The following is a 20,236-nucleotide window of genomic DNA, read 5'->3' on the forward strand; positions in this document are numbered from 1 at the left end:
AAGACCAAGGGGGGAATGTAGGTACCATGCTAAACCAGCAGGTGGCAGTACCACTGGCAACACATTGAACAAGCTTGCTTTGACGGAAGTAAGGGTGTGTCTACAGTTCAGGTGTTTAAATACCCTGAACAGCCATTCATCTCTCTCTCTCTGGTTTGACCGACACATAGGTTAGACCTATTAAAGAGAGGCTCCGTAATATCTCCCTCTCTCTCTCTGGTTTGACCGACACATAGGTTAGACCTATTAAAGAGAGGCTCCGTAATATCTCCCTCTCTCTCTCTGGTTTGACCGACACATAGGTTAGACCTATTAAAGAGAGGCTCCGTAATATCTCCCTCTCTCTCTCTGGTTTGACCGACACATAGGTTAGACCTATTAAAGAGAGGCTCCGTAATATCTCCCTCTCTCTCTGGTTTGACTGACACCGAGGTTAGACCTATTAAAGAGAGGCTCCGCCACTTCTCTCTCTCTCTCCGGTTTTCTTTGAGAACACGCGAACTTTGCAACGACTAACAGCAAACAGCTGAAAGTCGTACTACTTAATTAACGAGCCCGAGTTACGGTGCAATCTAACCAGTAACCGATCAACGGTACCGCGACAACAGATTCACCTAACTACTTCAATCAAGCTTGCTAACGCGGCCACACGGACTGAAACAAAGGCGATCAACTCCCTGTTGTTAAACCGTGAACGAGACTCGCGTTCCTGGACGATTCCCCAGCACACCTGGACGACGTCGTTTAATCAACGAGGAGCCTGCGGTGGAAATTCCCTCCTAATTCCAGGAGAATTCAGGGAGGACGACACTACCCCAAATCCTCAACACGTGAGACTCTTAACGCTGGGCATAGTTTATAAGAGGGCAAAGTTATTTGAACTGTAGAGTTAACCAAGCTTTCTGTTAATACATTCTGAATGTGTTTAACTTTATTTTCATAATCTTCATTAAGATTTGTACACACAAGTTCTCCACCTGGCATGCAATCTCCATGTTTTATCTTCTGAATATTTGACAACTTGTTCCCATTCTCAGACACACTACATTAATTTTTGGTTAGTAAGCCAGCGCCATTACTCTTTGTTCTGACCACGTTGGAATAAACCAGCTGAGCTCATTAACATAGTCACGCTGCTCTACTGTTTAAAGTCGGCGCCATTTTAGTTGCTTTGTTCTCCATAGGAGAACTGAGATTACAACTCCGCCTCCTCACACGCGCACAAGCGCGCACACTTACTCCTCCCCTTTTTTTTATACACACACACACACACACACACACTAGATGCTGAGTCTTCACTGTAAATATACTGATCCATGTTGATGCTCTTTGTGTTCTAGAATAGTTGGTTTTAAATAAATGTATCATTTATTTTCACCAAATTGTCTGTGTTGATGTCATTCAAAAGTGGTTGTTGCCAAAACCTCCAAAGAATTCATTGTTAAATCCTTCAGATACCAAACCATTCATTACCTTTAGTTGATAACTAAACTTGTGGTTCTGGTATAATTAGAATATGAGACTGATTCTAAAATTAATGAGACTGATTAATAATTAAGGTAAAACAAATTATATCTACTTTAAAGGATTAGTAGGTGAAACCCCTACACACTATAACCCCCTCAAACACACTCTACCACTATAACCCCCTCAAACACACTCTACCACTACAACCCCCTCAAACACACTCTACCACTACAACCCCCTCAAACACACCCTACCACTACAACCCCCTCAAACACACTCTACCACTATAACCCCCTCAAACACACCCTACCACTATAACCCCCTCAAACACACCCTACCACTACAACCCCCTCAAACACACCCTACCACTACAACCCCCTCAAACACACCCTACCACTACAACCCCCTCAAACACACCCTACCACTACAACCCCCTCAAACACACCCTAACACTATAACCCCCTCAAACACACCCTACCACTATAACCCCCTCAAACACACCCTAACACTATAACCCCCTCAAACACACCCTACCACTACAACCCCCTCAAACACACCCTACCACTACGACCCCCTCAAACACACCCTACCACTACTACCCCCTCAAACACACCCTACCACTACAACCCCCTCAAACACACCCTACCACTACGACCCCCTCAAACACACCCTACCACTACGACCCCCTCAAACACACCCTACCACTACTACCCCCTCAAACACACCCTACCACTACAACCCCCTCAAACACACCCTACCACTATAACCCCCTCAAACACACCCTACCACTACGACCCCCTCAAACACACCCTACCACTATAACCCCCTCAAACACACCCTACCACTACAACCCCCTCAAACACACTCTACCCCTACAACCCCCTCAAACACACTCTACCACTATAACCCCCTCAAACACACTCTACCACTATAACCCCCTCAAACACACTCTACCACTACTACCCCCTCAAACACACCCTACCACTACAACCCCCTCAAACACACCCTACCACTACAACCCCCTCAAACACACCCTACCACTACGACCCCCTCAAACACACCCTACCACTACGACCCCCTCAAACACACCCTACCACTACGACCCCCTCAAACACACCCTACCACTACAACCCCCTCAAACACACCCTACCACTACAACCCCCTCAAACACACTCTACCACTATAACCCCCTCAAACACACTCTACCACTATAACCCCCTCAAACACACTCTACCACTACAACCCCCTCAAACACACCCTACCACTACAACCCCCTCAAACACACCCTACCCCTACAACCCCCTCAAACACACCCTACCACTACGACCCCCTCAAACACACCCTACCACTACGACCCCCTCAAACACACCCTACCACTACAACCCCCTCAAACACACCCTACCACTACAACCCCCTCAAACACACCCTACCACTACAACCCCCTCAAACACACCCTACCACTACAACCCCCTCAAACACACTCTACCCCTACAACCCCCTCAAACACACCCTACCACTACGACCCCCTCAAACACACCATACCACTACGACCCCCTCAAACACACCCTACCACTATAACCCCCTCAAACACACCCTACCACTATAACCCCCTCAAACACACCCTACCCCTACAACCCCCTCAAACACACCCTACCACTATAACCCCCTCAAACACACCCTACCCCTACAACCCCCTCAAACACACCCTACCACTACGACCCCCTCAAACACACCCTACCACTACGACCCCCTCAAATACACCCTACCACTGCGACCCCCTCAAACACACCCTACCACTACGACCCCCTCAGACACACCCTACCACTACGACCCCCTCAAACACACCCTACCACTATAACCCCCTCAAACACACCCTACCACTACGACCCCCTCAAACACACCCTACCACTATAACCCCCTCAAACACACTCTACCACTACTACCCCCTCAAACACACCCTACCACTACAACCCCCTCAAACACACCCTACCACTACAACCCCCTCAAACACACCCTACCACTACGACCCCCTCAAACACACCCTACCACTACTACCCCCTCAAACACACCCTACCACTACAACCCCCTCAAACACACCCTACCACTATAACCCCCTCAAACACACTCTACCACTACTACCCCCTCAAACACACCCTACCACTACAACCCCCTCAAACACACCCTACCACTACGACCCCCTCAAACACACCCTACCACTACTACCCCCTCAAACACACCCTACCACTACAACCCCCTCAAACACACCCTACCACTATAACCCCCTCAAACACACCCTACCACTACGACCCCCTCAAACACACCCTACCACTACGACCCCCTCAAACACACCCTACCACTACTACCCCCTCAAACACACCCTACCACTACAACCCCCTCAAACACACCCTACCACTATAACCCCCTCAAACACACTCTACCACTACTACCCCCTCAAACACACCCTACCACTACAACCCCCTCAAACACACCCTACCACTACGACCCCCTCAAACACACCCTACCACTACTACCCCCTCAAACACACCCTACCACTACAACCCCCTCAAACACACCCTACCACTATAACCCCCTCAAACACACCCTACCACTACGACCCCCTCAAACACACCCTACCACTACGACCCCCTCAAACACACCCTACCACTATAACCCCCTCAAACACACTCTACCACTACTACCCCCTCAAACACACCCTACCACTACAACCCCCTCAAACACACCCTACCACTACGACCCCCTCAAACACACCCTACCACTACTACCCCCTCAAACACACCCTACCACTACAACCCCCTCAAACACACCCTACCACTATAACCCCCTCAAACACACCCTACCACTACGACCCCCTCAAACACACCCTACCACTATAACCCCCTCAAACACACCCTACCACTACAACCCCCTCAAACACACTCTACCCCTACAACCCCCTCAAACACACTCTACCACTATAACCCCCTCAAACACACTCTACCACTATAACCCCCTCAAACACACTCTACCACTACTACCCCCTCAAACACACCCTACCACTACAACCCCCTCAAACACACCCTACCACTACAACCCCCTCAAACACACCCTACCACTACGACCCCCTCAAACACACCCTACCACTACGACCCCCTCAAACACCCTACCACTACAACCCCCTCAAACACACCCTACCACTACAACCCCCTCAAACACACTCTACCACTATAACCCCCTCAAACACACTCTACCACTATAACCCCCTCAAACACACTCTACCACTACAACCCCCTCAAACACACCCTACCACTACAACCCCCTCAAACACACCCTACCACTACAACCCCCTCAAACACACCCTACCACTACAACCCCCTCAAACACACCCTACCACTACAACCCCCTCAAACACACCCTACCACTACGACCCCCTCAAACACACCCTACCACTACGACCCCCTCAAACACACCCTACCACTACGACCCCCTCAAACACACCCTACCACTACAACCCCCTCAAACACACTCTACCACTATAACCCCCTCAAACACACTCTACCACTATAACCCCCTCAAACACACTCTACCACTACAACCCCCTCAAACACACCCTACCACTACAACCCCCTCAAACACACCCTACCCCTACAACCCCCTCAAACACACCCTACCACTATAACCCCCTCAAACACACCCTACCCCTACAACCCCCTCAAACACACCCTACCACTACGACCCCCTCAAACACACCCTACCTCTACGACCCCCTCAAATACACCCTACCACTACGACCCCCTCAAACACACCCTACCACTACAACCCCCTCAAACACACCCTACCACTACGACCCCCTCAAACACACCCTACCTCTACGACCCCCTCAAACACACCCTACCACTACGACCCCCTCAAATACACCCTACCACTACGACCCCCTCAAACACACCCTACCTCTACGACCCCCTCAAACACACCCTACCACTACGACCCCCTCAAACACACCCTACCACTACGACCCCCTCAAACACACCCTACCACTATAACCCCCTCAAACACACCCTACCACTATAACCCCCTCAAACACACCCTACCACTACAACCCCCTCAAACACACTCTACCACTACGACCCCCTCAAACACACTCTACCACTACGACCCCCTCAAACACACCCTACCACTACGACCCCCTCAAACACACCCTACCACTACGACCCCCTCAAACACACCCTACCACTACGACCCCCTCAAACACACCCTACCACTACGACCCCCTCAAATACACCCTACCACTACGACCCCCTCAAACACACCCTACCACTACGACCCCCTCAAACACACTCTACCACTACAACCCCCTCAAACACACTCTACCCCTACAACCCCCTCAAACACACTCTACCCCTACAACCCCCTCAAACACACCCTACCCATACACCCCCCTCAAACACACACTACCCCTACAACCCCCTCAAACACACTCTACCCCTACAACCCCCTCAAACACACTCTACCCCTACAACCCCCTCAAACACACCCTACCCATACACCCCCCTCAAACACTCTCTACCCCTACAACCCCCTCAAACACACCCTACCACTACGACCCCCTCAAACACACTCTACCCCTACAACCCCCACTCCTAAACACCCCTACACACACACACACACACACACACACACCCCTACATACTCACCTCTTCACTCCCCCCACCCCTATACACTCATCCCTATACATACACCCTACTCCTACAGACACATCCCCACACACACTCACCCTACACACACCCCTACACACTCATCCCTACACACACACCCCTACACACAGGCCCCCATCCCTACACACTCCAACCCACTGCCATATTTCCATGGTCACCTGTGAGCTGAACTCAATTAGTCAACCGTAACCTCCTTAAAGACAGGGGTGCCCCAGGAAATCCCAAATTACAGCTGGACCCTGTCCTCCCCTCCACATACACACACACACACACACACACACACACACAGCTTCAAGAGCAACAAGCAGCCATAGTCCTGAAATAGCCCTGAACAGAGTTACTGTAACCTGTTATTAACAAAAAAACATAAACAAAAAACATTGCATTTAATAACTTGAGGGCATGATACGCCGTCGAAAACTTCAGAGGCAAAATAAAATGTTTTAGTTCAAAAGCAAAGAAACCAACTCATCAAAGTGTCAAATCTCTGTGTATTTTTGATGTGCCTGAACTCCTGAAATGAATCGTCGTGTCTCGCGTTTGATGTCACGCCGCAGGACTGAAAAAGTCCTTTGTGTGGTGCTGGGTCATGTACACAGTGCTAACACAAAGTAGCCTGGAGGCATCAGCTCAAAGAGCCCCCAGAAACACCCAGGAGCCCACCACAAGCTTAAATACTGGGGAAATATCACTAGTTCTGCCGGTTCTGGGCTGTAGGTATTTTTAGATAAATAATGCAACTTCACTTTGGTCTATTTGCTGTTGTAGCAGACACAAAGGTCCATGTGGAGGTGTGTTTTTTGTGCTTTCAGTTTTGCTCTAGATCCCTGTCCTGATGCTGTCCTGGCCCTGTCTGGCACTGTCCTGACACTGTCCCATGTGGCCACGAGTGTGTACGCATGTGTGTGTGCATGTGGCCAGGTGTTTGTGCGTGTGTGCACGTCTGTATGCACATTTGTGTGTGTGTGTGGGTGTGTATAATTGTGAGAATGTGGGGGTTGTGCATGTGTATATTTGTGTCAGTGTGGGGGTTGTGTGTGTGTGTGTGTGTGTGTGTGTGTGTGTGTGTGTGTATGAGAGTGGGGGTTGTGCCTGTGTATATTTGTGTGAGTGTGTGTATATTTTTGTGTGAGTGTGGGGGTTGTGTGTGTGAATATTTGTGTGAGTGTGGGGGTTGTGTGTGTGTGTGTGTTTCTTTGTGAGTGTAGGGGTTGTGTATGTGTATATTTGTGTGAGTGTGTGTATCTTTGTGTGAGTGTGGGAGTGGTGTGTGTGTATATTTGTGTGTGTGTGTGTGTGTGTGTGTGTGTGTGTGTGTGTGTGTGTGTGTGTGTGTGTGTGTGTGTGTGTGTGTGTGTGTGTATTTGTGTGCGTGTGGGGGTTATGTGTGTATATTTTAGGGGTTGTCACGATTTCGATATGAAATCGAAATCGAAATTATGTCACGATCTTGAGCCTCGAAGTCAATAAGAGGATCCATGATCCCTCCCTCTAAGCTACGCAAGCACCCACACTACGCAAAGTAAAGCCTGGGATGTTTCGCGTACTGGAAAAATTATTTTTATTCGCATACTGCATACTGGATACTGATCTGGGGCCCAAGCAGTATGCCAGTAGTACGTAGTAGGCTATTTCGAACACAGCCCTGGGCTCTGTTCGAAATAGACTACTACATACTGGATACTGCATACTTGTTCTCGTAGTAGTATGCAGTACAGTTTCCAGTATGCGACAAAAGCAAAGCATACTACGTGGTCACGTGAACGTAGCATTGCATGATGGGATGCAGTACACCACAAAGATAGCTCTGTTCGCGTACTGGAATATTTTGCGGAAGTAGTAGGTCATCCGGGTATGTTTCGCGTACTGGAAATTTTCATTTTGGTCACATACTGCATACGGCATACTGATTTGGGGCTCGATCAGTACGCCAGTAGTATGTAGTAGGCTATTTCGAACACAGCCCTGGTTTAAACTAGACACGTCGCGAGGATCCACGCACTGAAAATGACGTAATCGCGGTGGCTCCGCCAGTGCGTGCTGATGATTCGCAAGGTCGTGCACCTCTCGAATTTTGTAACTTCGCACGCGCCGCGCTTCAGCACAATGAACCAAGTCATGTTTTCTGGGCTCATACACCTTTAGAAGGTGGAATTAAAGCACCTAATTAAGTTAAATATTTATACATATACTCGAAATGATTCGAAATAATTCGCTTTTTATCACATTATTTAATGGTTGTTTATTTTCAAAACGCCCAATCTTAACGTCTTCACGTTCTCTCATGTTTCGTCCTGGAATTACAAGAGGCTCGTATTTGTTAACGTAATACAAGTGAACTGTTCAGTCAGACAGATATTTGTTGTGAAACAAAGTAGTTACAATTTCAAGCATTTTCAAGTACTTTAGCCTAAATTCCAGCACTTTTCAAACCTGAAACACAAAGCAACATTAATTTTCATCAGGTAAATGTTCCTTCCCCTGTTTTTGAGGGGTGTTTCTTTATACTACCACATATTGTTTTGGAGAACACTGCAAACAATATAAACGACTCCGCCGTTCCCGCAGGTTCGCGGAGTCGCGCGCTACAGTCACTCGCGAAAGTATAATCCATTATAAATAATACAGCCTTGACGCGGCTCAGGGATTACGTCACACGCAGCGCCGTGCGGCCGTTAGGGTTATTTGAGTGGCAGGTGTTGAGTGCAGAGCGTTGAGGAGCGATTTTAATTGGAGGATCGTGCTCTCTGTCTGAGATTTTTTGTTATTACATTTTTTTTGCTGATGCTGGTCCAGTGTGGCGCATGCCAGTGATTATGCCTCAGCGTGCCAACGGTGGCACGCGTGCAATAGGTTGCCCACCCCTGCCATAGACTAATCTAAAACTGGCATAGACCTCTCTGCTGTAAATCGAGAATCGAATTGTAACTCTAAAATCGGAAATACAATCGAATCGAGGATTTAGAGAATCGTGACACCCCTAGTATATTTGTGTGAGTGCGGGGATTGTGTGTGTGTGTATCTTTGTGTGAGTGTGGGGGTTGTGTGTATCTTTGTGTGAGTGTGGGTAATGTGTGTGTGTATGTATATTTGTGTGAGTGGGGGTTGTGTATGTGCATATTTGTGTGAGTGGGGGTTATGTGTGTGCATCTTTGTGTGAGTGGGGGTTGTGTGTGTATCTTTGTGTGAGTGGGGGTTGTGTGTGTATCTTTGTGTAAGTGTGGGGGTTGTGTGTATATTTGTGTGAGTGGGGAATGTGTGTGTGTGTGTGTGTGTGTGTGTGTGTGTGTGTGTGTGTGTGTGTGTGTGTGTGTGTGTGTGTGTGTATGTATATTTCTGTGAGTGTGGGGAATGTGTGTGTGTATGTATTTTTGTGTCAGTGGGGGTTGTGTGTGTGTGTGTGTATGTATGTATTTATGTGTGAGTGGGGGTTGTGTGTGTGCATATTTGTGTGTGTGTGTGTGTGTGTGTGTGTGTGTGTGTGTGTATGAGTGTGTGTGTGTGTGTGTGTGTGTGTGTGTGTGTGTGTGTGTGTGTGTGTATGAGTGTGTGCGTGTGTGTGTGAGTGTGTGTTGTAAGACCACCCAGGCGCTGCGTGTCTTCCTGACAGGTGTTGGAGCCTCACAGGTGAATCTAAGGGTGATGACATACACCACCCTCACACTGCCCCGCTCCACATTTTACCATTCTCCTTCTCTCCCTCCCTCTCCATTTCTCTTTCTCTCTTTCCATCTGTCTTTCTCTTTCACTCTCTCTCTCTCTCTGTCTTTCTCTCCCTCTCTCCCTCTCTCTCTCTCTCTCTCTCTCTCTCTCTCTCTCTCTCTGTATCCCTCCATTTTCCTGCCATGCCATACTCTACTGGTGTCCTGAATGTTGATTGGTTAGAAAGGCTCCTTGTGTGCAGACTCCCTCTTGGTAAGAGGTGTCTCTGTACTCTGACACTGACCTCAGAGACGCCCTGTCTTCTCTTCTGCTGGTCTTCCTGTGTGTCCGTCTCTCTGACAGACGGATGTATTTAGAACCTGCGGCCTCTGCTGTGGGGTCCAGCTGTCTGCATGGCTGTGTAGTGCAGAAGGCCGTAGATCCGAGTGTTCCCCTCTCTCTCCGTCCGCACACACATTAATGTGAGACTCAGCGTTTCAGCTGGCCTGACCGACCCCGCACGACTTTAGGGGGGTTTTGTTTGTTTGTGTATTAAATACCGACATTTGCATAGTTGTGGTCTTTGGGTTCGTGGAAGCCACCCCATAATCGACCATCCCAGAATGTTCACCTCCTGAGATACGGGGGGCGTTGCCTGGCAACTCTGAGTGCTCTCACTCTTTTTCGTGCAGCCGAAAGAACCAACGAGGTCATCGTTGGATCGGACCAACTCATGGAGATCTAGACCGGCGGGGGGGGACAATCCTGCGCCCCACCGGAGCAGACCACAAGACCTCGCCGCCCTCGGGAGACCTCCATGAACATGGTTTTGGTTTTTTTTTTACAGAGCAACACCTAATAAAAATGAATTTATTTATCTCAGCTGTCTGTGTCATCAGTTTTCAGAATGTTCTGTTTAAAATCTGATTTTTATTAAAACTACTGCACTTTTAAAGGTGGAATAAGCACATTTAATAATGAACCGTGTGGCCGCAACCCTGGTGCACCGAGCAACATGGCTGACGTCCTGTCTCACTGCGGCTGGGGTGAGACCTGTCTGTCTGTGCTGGGTGAGACCTGTGTCCGCTGGTGGTGGACAGGCTATAATGGCTGTAGGACGCAGTTTGAAGTGTGTGATGTGTGGTGCTTTTTAGATCAGTGTTTGTTGGTAGTGTTTGACCAGAAACCCTTTGCATGTCCACCATGAGAGTCTCCTGAGCCAGCTGTCAGGGGAGATGGCTAACCACAATAGGGCTAACTTTATTTGTACACAACAAGGCAGAGCAGTGGACCACCCAGTGAGACCCTACACGCTAGCGCTCTCTCTCTCTCTCTCTCCCTCCCTCCCCCTCTTCCCGCTCTGAAGATGCTAACACCAAGTACTTTTGAAAGATTTTTCTCTCTTTGCTGTCAAAAGATTTATGACGTTCCACTGCCCGTGCGTCTCCTAAATTACAGGCCTGCAGTTCCAGTTCCTCCTGAAGATTCTCGGCCCAGTGATTTATCTCCGCCTGCTCTCGCCGTTTCCTCGACCCGTCCGAGCCGTTTAGCGTCAGCTCTGAGCCGGGCGCGAGTTCTTCGTCTTCCTGGCTCTCGCGGGCTCTGTTTTTCCTCGTGTGCCTCCTCTCCCCTTCCTAGCGCTTGGCCCTCGTGGCCTCGCCGTCCTGATGCCTGCACTTAGGAGGCTATTGCTGGGATCCTTTTCCGCCCCCTGGCTGTGATTTTTTTTTTTTTCCCCAACCAAGCACCTGGGGCAGTTTATCACGTCTCCGAGTCTGGCTGGCGATAATTGTCTGTTAGGATGGAGTTAGAACGGTCTGCCTGGGTTTTCTCCCGAGAGCTCGATCAATGCCTGTTTGTTTGTATTTGTCTTCTCGTCTAAAAAGTGGAGACCACACAGGAATCGAGATGTCAAAGGCCGTGTGTTTCTCCCACACGCCTGTGCTCTGGAAGTCGGTCGTGTGCTGTGTGTTAGTGGGGATGCAACGTTAGCTTTAGCCCTGCTCCTCAGCGGCCCGGCACACAGCCGCTGCCTTGGGCTCGTCGCCTTGGCCCGGGTGGGTCTGGTAGGGGTAGTGTCCAGTTCCTGAGCCTTCCTCCAGGATGGCGGGGGACATTGTAAAGGGGTCGAGCCGCCGGTCTGGATCTCGAAAGAGGATGTGTTTGAATATCATTGGTTGATTGGGGTGGGTGTCATGACTGCACCACAGCTTGAGGTATCGGGAGTCCCGAGGATCAGGGTGTAAATCCGAACCTGAAACACATCCAGACGGAGGCAGGCCGTGCCCCAGGGCTGATGGGAGGGGTGGCCTTGCTGACCAATGAGAGAAGTAGTTAATGACTCCGCTTTGTGTGGGTGGGGTTTGGAGTGGGAGGTGTGTGTGTGTGTGTGTGTGTGGCAGTGGGGGTGCTGGCATGCAGGGCTGTTTCAGCCCACCCAAGTGGCAGAAAACCCACGTGTGTATGTGTGTGTGTGTGCTGCTGACCTCCACACATTAACACAACACTTCCTCAATTTGTCTCCTGTGTTCTCCAGCCCGAAAACAAGCTTCCTCCCTTTCTTGGACCTTTTGAGATGCCCCCCCACACACACACACACGCACGCCTGCCTTCCGCCCACCTTCAGGACACACACACTCAACAGCCGCTACTGTCTAGCGGCCGTACAAAGCCGGGATGCGGACCGTGTGGCCTAGAACGTCGTGGTACGTGGGAGAGTGGCGGGACGCTGGTGGACTTTGACGCCATCGAGCCGGGCCTCTGCCCAGTAATCCCAGAGCCACCAGCCCTGTTTAATCTACAGCAGCCTTGATGTGAGATGAACCCTCAGCACTGATTAACACCAGTGACGAGTTATAGCATCACTTCAACAGCCAAGTGGTATTAATCTCAGTTTCATCACTATTACATTTCCTAACAGCCTCATAAATACATGCGTGTGGGTGGTGTTTGATTCGACAGTTCTTGTAGGTGACAACAATATTAAAATCCTCATGTCAAGATGTGTATAGTGCAGTCAGGATAACTATTTCCAAAATGATAAATCATTGTGCTCAGTATAGATGATGCAACACCATTTATGTAATGGGAATGAATGTGTGTAATGTGAGTAAAAAACACAAGAACTGACATGTTGGTTATTTGCCAGATGATTCATGATCATTTTGACAGTTTTTTTTTGCTTAATGATGCTGAAACACGTTATAGTCCCTGACGTCATCATCAGTTCACCTGAGTGTCTCTCTCAGCCTCCTGGGGTCACACTTAAAGAAGCTACGACACAAGACGTCCTGATTTTTTAGCCACCTGCTAGTTCTGCCCCCCCAGCAACGCCACTGTTAAAGGGCCACAAACAACCCCCCCCCTCCCCCCCCCAGAACCGTGCAGGGCCCATTCATTACGATGACAAAGGGGGAGAGAAATATATTATCATAATGAATCTTATCTGTGACTGTGGGTGGCATGTCTCTCTCTTTGGCCACTGGTGGAGACTCACAATGCCAACATGTACACATCACCATGGCACAATGCACTTTGGGCCCTTTGAGCCTTTGAAGCTTTGTAAACATTCACCAAACACGCCCTGGGCGTAGCGGGAGAACAGGGTCACCCCCACGCCTGTCCGAGCCCGACACAGGATACCAGGGCTACGATTTTAAACTCAACTGTGGCTTTTTTTTTTGTTTGTTTTTTTTTTTTTTTTGCAAGATGTTATCATGATGTCACATTAGCATATCTCAACACAAATATCAGGCTACAAGTTAATTAATAAATTAATAATAATCCAGGATTGAATGTAATAATCTTGAATGTCTCAAAATGTCAAAATGGTAGTTTTAAATGAGTGGTCACGTCAGAGCGAGATAATCCAGGTGCGGTCAGTCTGGACTGAAATGTTGTTCTGGACCTGTCGGTGCCGGATTACACCGCCTGTGCGATGGTTCGGCTGCGTGTCTCCCCGACGGCGCCCGTGTCTCCTACGCTTTATCAATCCGGATTAAACAAGACGCGGTTCGTTCCTGCCAGCTGCGACTCGTTAGTGCTTCAGAGCAATCATTTTAGTTCGGCGGTACCAGTCAATCCGTTACATAAAGGCGAGTTTGGGTTTGTGTCAAACAGAAACAAACAAAAACATGCTTGCTCTACGCAAACCCCTCTCGGTTGTCGCGTGACGGGTGAGCACGTGAACTGTTGCGGTCCCGGTTCCGCGCGGTTCTGCGCGAGCTGCAGACGTTTACGTTGGGGCCCATGTGATGGCAGATTTCTGGATAGCGCGTGGTCATCTCCCGCGTTTATTTATCCAAGGCCTCTAGACCTCGGCCCGGACCTCCCTCAGTTTGTTAGGCTTACAGGGCCCCCTTAGCGCACCCGAATCATTCCTCACATTCCACCTAGTCCACCAGACCCGGCTGCTCGCGCCCTCATCGAATTAAACCACATCTGAGAAACCTGCATCATTGTGCGGCATCTTCACCTCAGTCCCTGTCCCCGTTTCAGCCCAGATACCCGCTGTAACGGTACGATAACAGGGGGGGGGGTGAAACGTTCATTAACATTTCTGTCCATCAAGAATGATGAGGCTCGTGAACTCCCCTCTTCTCTGTAGTGGCCCGGATGGAGGAAGCTTTACTTATCTTTCTATTACAAGGAGAACGTCCACCAAATATCTAAGGAATTTAAAGTATATTCAGTAACTAACACACAGAGAGAGGGAGGGAGAGAGAGAGAGAGAGAGAGAGTGTGTGTGTGTGTGTGTGTGTGAGAGAGAGAGAGAGAGAGAGAGAGAGAGAGAGAGAGTGTGTGTGTGTGTGTGTGTGTGTGTGTGTGTGTGTGTGTGTGTGTGTGTGTGTGTTTTGGCTTTAAACTGTTAACCTCCGGGAAAGACCCGGAAAATGTAAAGCTCTTTTTTACTTTACATAATGTGTTTAACACATAACGTAATAAATATCTAACGGGCGACATAAACTGCCCCTTTTCCTCTTTTTTGTGAACTTTTATCAGCCGCACTTGAGTTTTTAATGACCAGTCAAAGTTTGTCAACTGCGCCGCGTTTCTTCCCTGCGCCATTGATAGAAAACTCCGCTCCCTGTATCAATACACGGCATGCGCGTCTGCAGGAGCGCGCGGGGCGCCGCGCGCACTGAAAGAGCCGCGCGCTCTCCCTGACGCCCCCGCGCGCGCTCCCCCCCTCCCCCCTCCCATTGGAGGAGGGCCGCCTGGGTGGTCCCGCTCTCCACTTTGGCGAGCTGTTGCTTAGCAGCTAATAATAGGAGACGTTCGCGAAGTAATTTGCCTCTTCCTCGGCCAATGAGAAGCGGAGCGCCTTGGCTGATTTGCATAGAGGATACCTTCACCGAGGCGCTCCGGGAGCCCAGCAGAGCGAGGAACCTTCTCGCCATCTCCTCCGCTTCAAGCGCGTTTACCCGCCGTCTGGACCGATGCGGACCGGAGGATCTACACGGACTCGAGCGCATAATGTTGGGATGGACCAGAAGATCTTTTTTAAACCTTGACGCCGTGGACGCGCGCGCTCTTTATTCTGGATTATTATCGCTTGTGTCGACACGCGCTTCTTTGACTTATTTCGGTGCCGTGTTGTCTCGTTTGGACCATGGCCTCGGAGCCCAGAGTCCCGGGGGCCGGTGTTTTTGGAGATTTACCCCCGACTTACACGCGCTCCACGCCGCCCGTGAGCTCGGGTGTGCGCACACCCGGTTACTGCCACGGCGCTTTTGCGCTCAAACACATTTCTAAGGTGATAAACCCAATTCGTAAGAGGAATATAAACCACGGGCCACTGTTTGATGTTCATATGCAATTTCTAACGTGTGGGGATTTAAATGACTGTGATTTGTTCTTAAAGTTGCATGGTGTGTTTTAGAAGTTAAGATAGTCGTGTGTATATAACTCAGAATAAGATATTTGTGTGCATGTAAGATATATATGTGTATATACTTACGCTTAGATTGTTTGTAAAGTCTGGTTGGAAAAGTAATGAGACCCATTCGCCCACTTTCCACACGCGAACCAGGAGCTGAAGACGAGCCTTCATTCATTTTAGGATCTTGCCGCTTGGTGTTCTGAGATGTTGTGTTTTAAACATCTCAACAAGAGAACCGAGTAGCAGAATTTGTTTGACTGGACCCGGTGCTGTGCGGGAATTCACTGATTAAGTTGTATGTGACAACGTACCAGCGAACCGCATGAATGCTTGGATATGTGTCAGATCTCCCATTATCAGAACCAAAGCGGGACCACATAGTGGCGTTTAAAAGAAACTTCTTAGTGTTTCAAGGAGGAATGATTACAAAGGACTCCTTGATTTGATCACGGTAGACTTGCCTTTGAAACCATACGTTTTAACACACAGTAGTTGTGTGGTTACTGTAATAGAGTAGATATAATAAAGTAATGGAGATCGTGGAGAAGTACCTTTCAATTAAGACTTCTGTTTACACGGGACCGTTTTGATAAAAATAAGATATTTGTTGTTATTTATTACATATTGTACACCTTCAGATGTACACCTATATATCTACACCTTGTTTTCTTAGCCCAGATCTTATGTTATGTTAGAACAGTTGAAACAGCTATAGCATTATTAGTTATAGCAGTTATAACACCTCTACCCATTACACTTTCTTATACCGAAAAAACAAAGTCTGATTTAAATTTTGTTTAAATGTCATCATGTCCACCGTCCAACATGAGTCTGACCCGTCTCTGATGAGATAGAATAATATGGTGTGGTGGGTAATGTGATCGTAGAATCTGCTCTCTCGGTAGGATCGTACTCTCAGTATACACTTACAGCAGGCTTCTCTGAACACAGACCATTTGTTTGAAGAAAGCTGTCAAGCTTCGTAAAGGCGGCGTTTAATGTGATAGCTAATGAAGGTTTCTGCAGAGCTGTGCGCGTGTGTGGTCTGCACCAGTGCCGTGTGTGACTGGTTTGGCACAAGGAAGTGGGTCGCTCTGGGTTGACCTTTCCTGTTTCTCGCAGCCGAGAGCCGAGTAAGCGTTACATGATAGAGAGGCCTGGGAGATCCAGCACAACTCACCAGAACCAGAACCAGCCATGGCCTTCGTTCAGTAGTCCAGTTCAGAGTCAGCATTCCAGTCAGCAGGTTGTGTAATAGTTTCCAGCTCTGAGTGTCAGTACTGATCCCAGGTCACTGTGGATGGAGAAGATAAGTCTACACATGCTACTGAAGTCAGGCTGAATCACTCGGTCATTCATAAAACAGAGTAAATGCATTTAGCTCAGATTAACACCGTATGGATGTTGGTTGTTCTAAAAGTGAATTATGACCTGGCCAACCTGTTTTGTTCTGTCATTATTCCTCGATAATGTTATAAACTGAATCTTACAGATTTTCTTTTAAAAAACTTAAATCTTCTAATACTGTTTTTGAAGTATATACGTAAGTTATATAATATAATATATATATATATATATATATATATAATTAAGTTAGTGAGAACGATGTATGTTTATCATTCTGGCTGAAGATCAAGGGAGCGTTAGTAATGACACTGATGTGTGACTGCTGGCAGGTCTGTTGGCAGGTCTGTTGACTGCTGGCAGGTCTGTTGGCAGGTCTGTTTACTGCTGGGTTTTGGAGACTCGGGCTGTTGTGCTCAGTCTGTAATCTCTGGGTGCAGAATCGCTTGTTTCTCTTTAAAACGTGCCCTACGCCGGAGCGCACACGTCCAGGTGTGTGTGCCCGGTGTGTGTGTGTGTGAACAGTGACTGAGTGTGTGTCTCCGCTGTGGCAGGGGGAGACGTCAGGGCGGAGTGCCCCACTGTGGCTGCGAGCTGGCTTTCAGGTCCTGCTCTTCTCCCTGGGCTGTCATATCCAGCAGCACTGCGGCAAAGTGCTCTTCATCGGCCTGCTCGTCTTCGGAGCCCTGTCGGTGGGCCTGCGCGTGGCCGCTATCGAGACGGACATCGAGCGCCTCTGGGTGGAAGGTGAGTCCGGGGCCCGTCTGGGACGCTGAAACTGGGGAAGGCTGTTTTTATTTATTTTTTTCCCGTCTCGGAAATTCATACCTGCAGTCCAGATAAGCTTGTTTGTGAGTGTTTTGTTGTGTTGTCAGGTTGTATGCATGTGGGGTCGGGGTCTAGAGAGAGAGAGAGAGAGAGAGAGAGAGAGAGAGAGAGAGAGAGAGAGAGAGAGAGAGAGTGGGGGGAGGTTGCGAGAGAGAAAGAGAACACTATCTGACCTTACCCATCAGACCCTTCTGCTCTAGAATATTTTTGCAGTGGTTTTCTCTATTCATTACTCCCCAAACAAGCTGACAGACAGAGAGAGTTATGGGAAATGCGATGTGGGGGTTGGTGGTGCGGTTGCTGGGCAGCAGATCCCCTCGCAGCTCTGTGGGACGGCCGTGTGCTCTGGACACGTCCTCACACACAGAGCGTGGCCTCAGGAATTCCAGAGCTTCTGTCACGTTCAGCACGCGTTTCTCCTTCTGACAAACCAGCTCTCTCTCACTCTCATCAGAGTGTTTTCCACTGGTGCCTGTGCAACATGTAGTTTACCACCACCACACACACACACACACACACACATTTTTGCATGCCTCACTTATCCGTGTGTTTTTTCAGGCATCTTTATTTGGTTTTCACACTACCCAATTCCTGCTAAGCCCCCCTGGATTCCGCCGGGCCACTGATCCCCAGCACAGATGGGCTGTGTGAATCGTGAATCGTTCACCATCTTGGAGCCTCATCTTGGAGCCCGCCCCCCTCACCCCGCCCCCTCTAACCCCGCCCCCTCCTCCTCTCTGTGTGGTCCCTAACTATTCTAGGATTCCATTCAACAATACCGCCCCCCCTTCCTCCGCACGGGGGAGTGGGGGTGGTAAATACAGCTGAAGTTTACCCACCTGTTACACACACGTGTATGCACACACACACACACACACAGGGAGTTGCTGTAGTTGTTTTTTGAGCCTACGAGAGGAACATCTGAGCTACAGGCTGATTCTTGGCCAGTTGATGGTGCTCCTTCAATATTTCAGGTGGTTGATGTAGCTGGTGTTGTAGACGCTTCTGGCTGGGCGGACGAGTGAGTGTTCACTGAGGGAATTGCCAGGTGTTGTCACAGAATTTGTCTGTTAATGTGAAGCAGACATGAAGTGCAGGTTGTGTGTGTGTGTGTGTGTCGGCAGACTCGCTGAAATGGGTCGCTGTGCCTTTAAGAGGCGGGGCCCATGTTACTAAAGTTTCTGCTTCTGTTGTTTCCCCCAATAGCCCATTGACAAAGCGGCTCAGCACTGAATGGGGAGTAAGTGGTTTGGTAACAAGGAGAGGTTCGTTCACGCACACACACACACACACACACACACACACACACTCTCTCTCTCACACACACACACATACACACACACTAACAAAAGTCTCATGGACAAAGAAAAGGGACTTTTAATGAATTGTGTGACATCAATGTTTTCGAGTGTTTATTTCATGAGTCTTTTGTCTTGTGATGGCACTCAGAGGACTGTGGGAATTAATGTGCTGGATTAGTGAAGTGGCACATCCCAGAGTGCTCAGACAGCTCTCTTCAGCTGGGCAGTGTGTGTGTGTGAGGGAGTGTGTGTGTGTTAGTGCTGTGGGTGTGTGTGTGTGTGAGAGTGCTGTGAGTGTTGTGTGTGTGTGAGGGAGTGTGTGTGTGAGTGTTGTGTGTGTGTGTGGGTGTGTGTGTGTGAGGGAGTGTGTGTGTGGTGTGTGTGTGAGAGTGCTGTGAGTGTTGTGTGTGTGTGAGGGAGTGTGTGTGTGTGTGTGAGAGTGCTGTGAGTGTTGTGTGTGTGTGAGGGAGTGTGTGTGTGTGGTGTGTGTGTGTGTGAGGGAGTGTGTGTGTGTGTGTGTGTGAGGGAGAAGGGGATAAGGAGATTCACACTTTGTCAGCTGTGCAGTCAGGAGCATCTGCCCCTCCTCAGCCACCCAAGCCCCCCCCCCCCCACACACACACACACACACATACCCCTAAGGCTGTAACTGCCCCAGCTCAGCCCAACCCCTGCCCCCCGCACAAATGTCACCCTGGCCACCTTGTGTTCCTGGTCCTCCCAGACCACCCGGGTGTCTGTGGCACTTCCCACCTCTCAGAGTGACCTCAGAATGCCAGGACACTGTGGAGCCGTGGGACACGGGGGGGACGCACTTGGTCTCCGAGCACACGGTCCCTGCGTCCCCGAACAGACTGTCCTTGTGTCTCTGAGCAGCTTCCTCGTCCCTGTGTCTCCGAGCAGACCGTCCCTGTGTCTCCGAGCAGACGGTCCCTGTGTCTCTGAGCAGACTGTCCCTGCGTCCCAGAGCAGACTGTCCCTGTGTTTCTGAACAGACTGTCCCTGTGTCTCTGAGCAGACTGTCCCTGTGTCTCTGAACAGACTGTCCCTGTGTCTCTGAG

General features: G+C 49.3%; 2 protein-coding genes across 2 annotated transcripts in view; both read left to right on the top strand.

Annotated features, from left to right (window-relative positions):
* Positions 1-10,698, top strand: part of eif2b3 (eukaryotic translation initiation factor 2B, subunit 3 gamma) — a 42,538-nt gene extending 31,840 nt beyond the window's left edge. The window contains exon 13 of the mRNA XM_076972095.1: positions 10,514-10,698. Coding sequence (XP_076828210.1) covers positions 10,514-10,566 — 53 coding nt within the window. The 3' untranslated portion in view covers positions 10,567-10,698. The remainder of the gene's footprint in view (positions 1-10,513) is intronic.
* Positions 10,699-15,104: 4,406 nt separating this feature from the next.
* ptch2 (patched 2) overlaps positions 15,105-20,236 on the top strand; it is a 30,311-nt gene continuing 25,179 nt past the window's right edge. Inside the window, exons 1-2 of the mRNA XM_076972933.1 lie at positions 15,105-15,576; positions 17,601-17,793. Coding sequence (XP_076829048.1) covers positions 15,433-15,576; positions 17,601-17,793 — 337 coding nt within the window. The 5' untranslated portion in view covers positions 15,105-15,432. The remainder of the gene's footprint in view (positions 15,577-17,600; positions 17,794-20,236) is intronic.

This window comes from Brachyhypopomus gauderio, chromosome 14 (assembly GCF_052324685.1).
Source record: "Brachyhypopomus gauderio isolate BG-103 chromosome 14, BGAUD_0.2, whole genome shotgun sequence".
Lineage (NCBI taxonomy): Eukaryota > Metazoa > Chordata > Actinopteri > Gymnotiformes > Hypopomidae > Brachyhypopomus > Brachyhypopomus gauderio.